Source organism: Astatotilapia calliptera, chromosome 6 (assembly GCF_900246225.1).
Source record: "Astatotilapia calliptera chromosome 6, fAstCal1.2, whole genome shotgun sequence".
Taxonomy (NCBI): Eukaryota; Metazoa; Chordata; class Actinopteri; order Cichliformes; family Cichlidae; genus Astatotilapia; species Astatotilapia calliptera.
In genome coordinates, this window is record NC_039307.1 from 18,041,441 (window position 1) to 18,049,232 (window position 7,792).

Genomic DNA, 7,792 nt, shown 5'->3' on the forward strand with positions numbered 1-7,792 from the left:
GGCCTGAGGGCACAATCTCCTCTAGCAGGCCGTGCTCGCTGCCTGGCACTATGGAGCCTGATCGGCATTTACTCATGCACTATAATGTCCTTAAAATAGAGAAAGTAGAAATGTTTTGGTGCCATTTATTCAGAAAGCAAATGAATATTTTCATTTTTATGTCAGTTCAGTGAAGCTAAATCTAAATTGCTTTGAAGAGAGATGACGGCCACTCATATGTTTTTAGCATGTTTAATTTTAGTGGTAATGCTCTTGACAGACATGGCTTCTTCATCAACACTTAGTGACATTTATGACCACGTCAGTCTTCCTTGAATAGATCCACACTAGTTTGGACCATTTCCAAAATGGTCTTCATTCCACTCTCAGTGAAAAGCTTCTCCGATAGGTTGAGATCATCAGGCATTATGTTGCTCAAGGACAGATCAATAGTCTTTGTTCCTGGGGTGAGTGCTGGATCTGGGCAAAACCCTGCAAGAAGACATTTGTAAATAAAGTTCATTCATGTGAGAAAGAATACATTTGATTAATCTATGAACTTATCAAACATGGCGGTTACAAAAATATAAAGAGTACAGTGGCTTGCAAAAGTATTTGGCCCCCTTGAACTTTCCCACATTTTGTCACATTACAGCCACAAACATGAATCAGTTTTACTGGAATTCCACATGAAAGACAAAGTGGTGTACATGTGAGGAGTGGAACGAAAATCATACATGATTCCAAACATTTTTTATAAATAAATAACTAAAAAGTGGATTTCAGTCTCTAAATGTGCAAAGCTGGTAGAGACATACCCTAAAAGACTGGCAGCTGTAATTGGAGCAAAAGGTGGTTCCACAAAGTATCCGGTTGTTCAGTCTGACGTCACTAGCCGTGTCTGGGTCTAAACTCCGCTGCAGGTCCATATATCAAACGATCACTATGGCATTACTGAGAGTTGAAAAACTGTCTAAAGTCTTTCATCTTTAATAAAATGATCAGTGTTCTGCTCTACCAGGTGTAACAATTGAGTTTAACATCCAGGCATCCATGAAAACGGAATTTATGACTTTTAATGGAGTTAGAAGTTAGCAGGGAGTTAGCTCGCTAGCTTCTATCTAAATACAATATAGCATGTCCTGACTGCGGGGTTTTGGAAACAAATTAAAACGTACAGCTCTGTTATCACTTCCAGCATAAATGAAGACAGAAAACTAAACAGCAGTGACGTTTGTAGGGTTACTGAAGTTGGGCTACCTGGTATATAATGATGTGCTACGTGACCGCTAGCGACACAGCTATGTTAGCATAATATAAACAAGCTAACTTTTTTTCCACTCAATAAAAGTTAGGGTGAGTGCTCTCGGTGGTCAGGAACAAATGTAATCGCATGGCAGGATGCTGTAAAAGGACCAAACTTCAGCCAGGAGAACAACTGAGATAATCCATCCACAATACGAGGTTAGTCATTCATATACTGCTGCATGGGCTGGGCTGTAGTTACATCCTAAGGTTTTAAAAACTGAGCTTAAATAAATGATTAGCGGTAATAAAAGCTGAGGGAGGTCAGTGATCACTGACTGTTTTAGGAGCTTTTTGAGATCAAATAGAAGAAAATACATAACATTAAACATGTTAACAACACAAAAGCCATATTAAACGCAGACTACTTTAGACCCAGAAGTAGGATTCGTCGCGTCATCACTGAACAACCGGATAGACTCAGGGGGCTTAATAATTATGCACACCCCACTTTGCAGTTATTTATTTGTAAAAAATGTTTGGAATCATGTATGATTTTCCTTCCACTTCTCACATGTACAACACTTTATATTGGTCTTTCACGTGGAATTCCAATAAAATTGATTCATGTTTGTGGCTGTGGAAATGTGGAAAAGTTCAAGGGGGCCGAATACTTTTGCAAGCCACTTTATAAAGATAATATTAGACTGAAGAAGTAATATTCAGTTCAACTGCAGTTTCTAAGCTTTCATATTATATAAAGGTTCATACCCTTTTCTGAATCCAAGATAGCAGGGGATTCTAGGTTCAGACACTCTGCCTGCTTTGTAAACTCTTCCAACTCAGCAGCAGACACTTTAACTCTCCTACCTGAGAGACAGAAAAGTGTTAGCACGGGGCCTACACAGTGACACCAAGTAAATAAAAAGATTAAAACACAAAGAAACAACTGTTGCTGTTACTACTTCAGGACCTGGACCACTTGCTGTAATTGAAGCAACCATGATATTGAAGGAGAATTTGTGGCCGTGAGCACATGAGCAAAGCCACGTCTAAATGGCTTTTAAAATCCGTTCATGCTTGAAAATCCAATCCAGTACGGCTCAATTGAAGGGATTCTACATAGTAGAGTTTTGAAAAAAATACTCATTGCCAATCACTGCAAATGCTTGATTTCAGTTCTTGCTAACCAGTTGTTAGATTTAGAGACAATTACAATTTCACACAGTAAATGAAATATTTCTTTAAGAACTGTGTTTTGTATTTTCTTGGGTTATCTTTGTCAAATATACAAATTTATTTGATGATCTGAAACATGTAAGTGTGCCTAGTACACAAAATGGAGAGAAACCAGGAAGAGGGCAAATACATTCACATCACTGCACTTTATTCTTGATGCTTTATTCTTTTTAAATTTGTTTTCTGAAAAAATGCCTTTAGTGGGCAACTATTATTTGTAACTGGTATTTCAAAGGGCAGTGTTTGGATTTGATTCATTAATGCAGGGGAAACCACTGTTCAATGATTAATCACTGTTTTAACTTGGAAATTAGTCACCAGCATTTCTTTCAGCTATAATAAATTAAATGCATGAAGCTGGACCATAAAAAATACTTAAGTACTTTGACTTTACATTATTTAGGTGTGTCATTGTTCTTACTCAGGAGCTGGAGAGCTTTAACTGTGGTTCTTCCAATGGTGTTATTTGAGTAGATAACAAGGCAGTCAGGGCAGCCAGTATTCAGCAGGAAAGCAGAATATTGGTAATTGTGGACTGTGGACAGATGACAGATGATGGCCACGCTTCATATCCTTTTAGCATTGGTAAGGGTGCAGTGTGCAAATACACACCAATCGATATAATGAAAGTGTTGTGGCAATGCTAGGCACAAAGTCTAAATCTGCCCATATGGAAAAGAAATAGTAAAAACATATATGATTTACTCATGAAAGTGGCCACTTTCTCATTACTTTCATATATTTTTTTAGTAAGTATACAAAACATACAAGTTTCATTGTATAATTTTTCAAGGGATCTTATATGTGTTTTCACTCTTATATTCTTTTCATACAAGTTTCATACAAGACAGATAAAAACTTTATAAGATTTATATATATCTTTTCCATATGGGTGGTCATCCAAATGTTTGTTCCCTCAGTAATACTCACCCATATTGAAAGTGTTGTTAACCAAAGTCATGTTGGTTTTCAATGTGAAGCACATGCCCATCCTTTTAGAAGATAAAGAGATTTCTAAATTCGGATTATTTGAAAACAGTATCAGTTCAGGCAAGGTTTTATCATTTTTATTACATTTTTTGAATATGAAGATTATTGAACGTATTAGCCTCATTGGCAGCAGTGATGTTCATCCAGGCGGTCTCCACAAGCATCTTCGTCAGCATTTTGGATCCAGGTATGCCTGTGCTCTCTGCTATTTGTGTCCATTTTCCCACCAGCTGAAACAGATGGTGTATAATATACAGGGGGTAAAATAAGTATTGAAAACATCACCAGATTTCTCAGTACATACATTTCTAAAGGTGCTATTGACGTAAAATTCTATCCAGATGTCAGTAACAATCCAGCCAGTCCACACATGCAAATGTAACCCGGTGTTAAAAATGGGATTAAAAGTATAAATATTCATACTCTCACAATGGGAATAAATATTGATAAAAACAAAGTTAATTATAATAAATACTGATAAAAAGCATGTAAACATAAGTTTAATTAATATGTACATATGTATATGTAATATATAAATGGTGTGGGGGCAGTCCTTTAGAGTGTGTTTGTTAGATCCACTGAGCGACCAATCATTGGCCGGTCTGACCCTCCCCCAGTCTGTGTGTGCTGCTCAGACACCTGTGTGTGCCTTCGTGTGCCAGTCAGATACACCAGAGACACAGACGGTAAAAGATCCGCTTACTCGTGCAGCAAAGAAGCTAGCTGGATAGTGAAAGTCCTTTTTCGGTGAGAATAATAAGAGTGATACTGTATTCCAGAGGCCGTGAGCCAGCGTGAGCACTGTGAAGCCCCGTGTAGCATTTGTTGCTTCACATGGTCAAGTTTTTTCCCTTTGCTTATTTGGATTGGATTGGTTTTGAGGACCTGAGAAGAATCGAGGATCCCTTTTCCAGTACTGGATGGCGAGCCCAGCCCAAAGAGCCAGATGAACTGGTAGATTGTAACCCGACTGGTTACAAACACACTGAGTGACTAGTGAACACTGAAAGACTGAAATTGACTTTTAAAAAAAAGACACAAAAAAAAATATATCCTTGGGTCGACCATTTGTGGGGTTTATTTTATTTTATTTTGTTCTCAAGAAGCGCGCTCTACTTTTGTTAAATGTGCACAACCTGCTGAACTTTAATAATTGCTAATAAATGCAATTGTGTTTTCTACACCTCAAGTCCTCTGTTGTCATACACCCTTGGCTCCTACAAATCTAGAACCTGTCTGATCTGGCCCATATTCCCCTTCTGTCCTCGTACTAAGGTTAAAGGTAACTATACTGCCCGTACTACATGCAAAGAAGGCAAGAAGTAGCACTAACAGGTCTTACATGCCCACTACTAGTATTGCACCACCAGTGTTACACAAAGAAATCAAACCATAGATGTTATGTGTAAGAATGAGAAATGAAAGAAGGAAAAAGTATTGAACACGTTTACTGAAATTGTATTTGATACTTCATGTAAAAGCTTTTGTTGGTAATGACAACCTCAAGACGCCTCCTAGCCGCAGGCATCGATCAGGTGTGATTTTGGTTCATTCTTCTACACAAACAGTCTTCAAATTTTGTTTTTGGATCATCGTCTTGCTGTAAGGTCCGTCAGCTTTTCATCTTCAACATCCTGGTAGATGGCAGCAGAACATTTTTCCATTCATCTTCCTCCATTTATATGAAACATTCCAGTGCCACATGATGAAAAACAGCCCCATACAACTCCAAACTTCACTTTTGGTATAATGTTTTTGGGGTGAGGCCTTTTGACCTCCAGACATGGCGTGTATTAAGGCATCAGTTCAGTTTTGGTCTCAACTGACCAGAGTATATTTTTCCCAGTATTTCACAGGCTTGTCTAAATGTTGTTCAGCAAACCTTAAACGTGCTTTAGTATGTTTTTTTTCTTCAGCAATTGAGTCTTGCATGGTGAGCGTGCATACAGGCCATGGCAGTTGAGAGGATTTCAAGTCTTTTTGTAGCTCTTCGCAAGTGCTCCTTGGCTCTTGGACAACTCTTCAGATAATTCTTTTCACTCCCCTGTCTGAAAACTGGTGGGGAGCAGCTGGTTCTGGATGCTTTATGGTGAAATTATGTTCTGTCCTGCCCCAACAGTGCTCACTGGAACCTTCAGTAATTTAGAAATTCTGCTGTAACCAATGCCATCAATTTGTTTTGCAACAATAAGATTATGAAGGTCATGATATGTTTTTTGTGTGACACCTTCTTCTTCTTGTAAGTATTATTGGCAGTTGGCAAACAACTGCATGGTGCATTTCCACCACCACTGGTATGGAGTGTGGACAGGATTAAAAATAAATAAATAAAATTTAAAAAAAAATTTTTTAAAAGCAACCTACTTCATATCCTTCCAAAGAATATTCCTTCTCTCAAAAACTGAAACAAAGCCTGATAACTTTTATTCCCCGACTCCTTTTGTAATAACTTAATAAGATCCAATTTCATGTTAATGTTACTGAGACTTCAAACCAGTTGTGTCCTCTCTACCTTCCGACACTGCAAAATAACATGCTCCAAAGTTTCCTCCTCTCCACAACAATCACATTTCCCTGAATTATGTTTCCCTATCAAGAATAGTATAGAATTCAATCCTGTATGTCCAAATCTCAGTCTTGACACCACCACCTCCTCTCGCCTACTCCTTCCTGTGGCTCTCCTTACTCCCACCCCCCTTTGAATTTTATATAACCACCTTCCCCACCTTTCTTCTTACCACTGTTTCTGCCATCTACCCCTCATTTCTAGCTTAATAATACTCTTAACTTCCACCTGACCAAAACTCACTGCCAGATCAACTATCCTATGATTAGTGGCTTCTTTTGCTAACCTATCCTCTGCTTCATTCCCCCTTACCCCATAGTGAGCTGGGACCCATACAAACACTACTGACAGACAGATATGTATTCTGAAAAGAGTTTGCTGAATCTCTATTAAAATATCTGATCTACCTTCCGAATGACCTTTCTGTAGACTGACCAAGGCTGCTCTTGAATCTGAACAAATAATTGCTTTCAACGGCCTCAACTCTTCCACCCATTGAACCGCTAATAGAATTGCTATCATTTCTCCTGTAAACACAGACAATCCATCATTAATCCTCTTCCTAATTACTACTGCTACCCCCACATGACTTAGCTGGATTCTTTGAAGCATCTGTATATACTTGCACATACCCACAATACTGTTCAGTGTAACCGTGAACTGAATTTGAGTGTAGACCGCCTGCCCTATCCTGACTCTTCTGGTGCAATAAAGCAAAATCTACAGTTGCTTCAGGAAGTATCCGTGGAGTGATTGCAGGCCACGGCACTCGCTGGCATATGTCTAACTGATCTAATTTAAGTTCTCTAGCTCTTCCCCCACCACCCATCCAAAGCTCTTTAACTTCCTCCTGCCTTTCTCCCAGCAAGGTTTAAGTACTTCTAGTGTAGGGTGATCCTTCCGCTGACCCTGTAAGTTTGCCCAATAAATCAATCTAAGCTGTTCCCTCCTCAGCCCTAGTGTCATTTTCTCCATCTCCACCTGCAAAGTTACAGTAGGAGTTTGTGTGACACCTTGGTAATGAGACATCTTTTTATAGGCCATCAGTTAGAATAGAACCAACTGATATTAATTTGCACTAGGGGGCAGGATTGCTTTCTAATTGCTGATAGATTTCAGCTGGTGTCATGACGTTCCATGCCTTTTTGCAACTTCCTTTCTTCATGTGTTCAATAGTTTTCCTTGTGTCATCTTATTATAACACATAGCTTAATTTATGGACATTGATGATTTTACTTCTTTGTATGTGTGGACTGGATGGGTGGTTACCCACATCTGGTGTAAATTTCATGTAAATTTGGTGACATGTTCAAAACTTATTTTACTCAGCGGAAAGTGATAAGTGAAAGGTGAGATAAGAGAGAGTCTGACCTGATTTCCGTGGATTTCACGAGGCTGGATTAGATTCTCACAGCTTGTCACAGGAGCTGAGTGTCCAAGAGACAGAAGACCGAGCACAGCTACAGCAACGTGAACAAACTCCATCATGGCTCATCTGCTGATAGTGTGGGTTCAGACTTTGAAGTGTGTTTTAGACATACGAGACTCAGCCCAGTTTAGGTGACGTATTGCTCAATTGTTTACTTATGTGTTGTAATCGTACTTAAAAGAACATAACAGACATATTTACTCTGTGGCAGTACAATCAGGGGGGTTATTTAAATGTGTTGCGGCAATGCCACCTAAGGGATTTTCACCCCTAGGAAATAAAAAGATTGAAAATGTAACAAATTAAATTAAAAGCTACCTGGATTTGAAAGCACATCCTGGCAA

General features: G+C 38.8%; 1 protein-coding gene across 2 annotated transcripts; it reads right to left on the reverse strand.

Annotated features, from left to right (window-relative positions):
* Positions 1–215: 215 nt before the first annotated feature.
* LOC113024095 (uncharacterized) lies at positions 216–7,553 on the reverse strand. Of its 2 annotated transcripts, XM_026170749.1 has the most exons (6): positions 7,391–7,553; positions 3,538–3,683; positions 3,394–3,455; positions 2,885–2,998; positions 1,996–2,094; positions 216–471 (listed from the first exon to the last, which is right to left on the reverse strand). In XM_026170749.1, exons 1-6 carry the CDS (start codon positions 7,505–7,507, stop codon positions 302–304), a joined length of 708 nt encoding a protein of 235 aa, XP_026026534.1. In that variant the 5' UTR covers positions 7,508–7,553; the 3' UTR covers positions 216–301. The 2 variants fall into 2 exon arrangements, with proteins under 2 accessions (XP_026026534.1, XP_026026535.1); XM_026170750.1 differs by lacking the exon at positions 2,885–2,998.
* Positions 7,554–7,792: the final 239 nt, after the last annotated feature.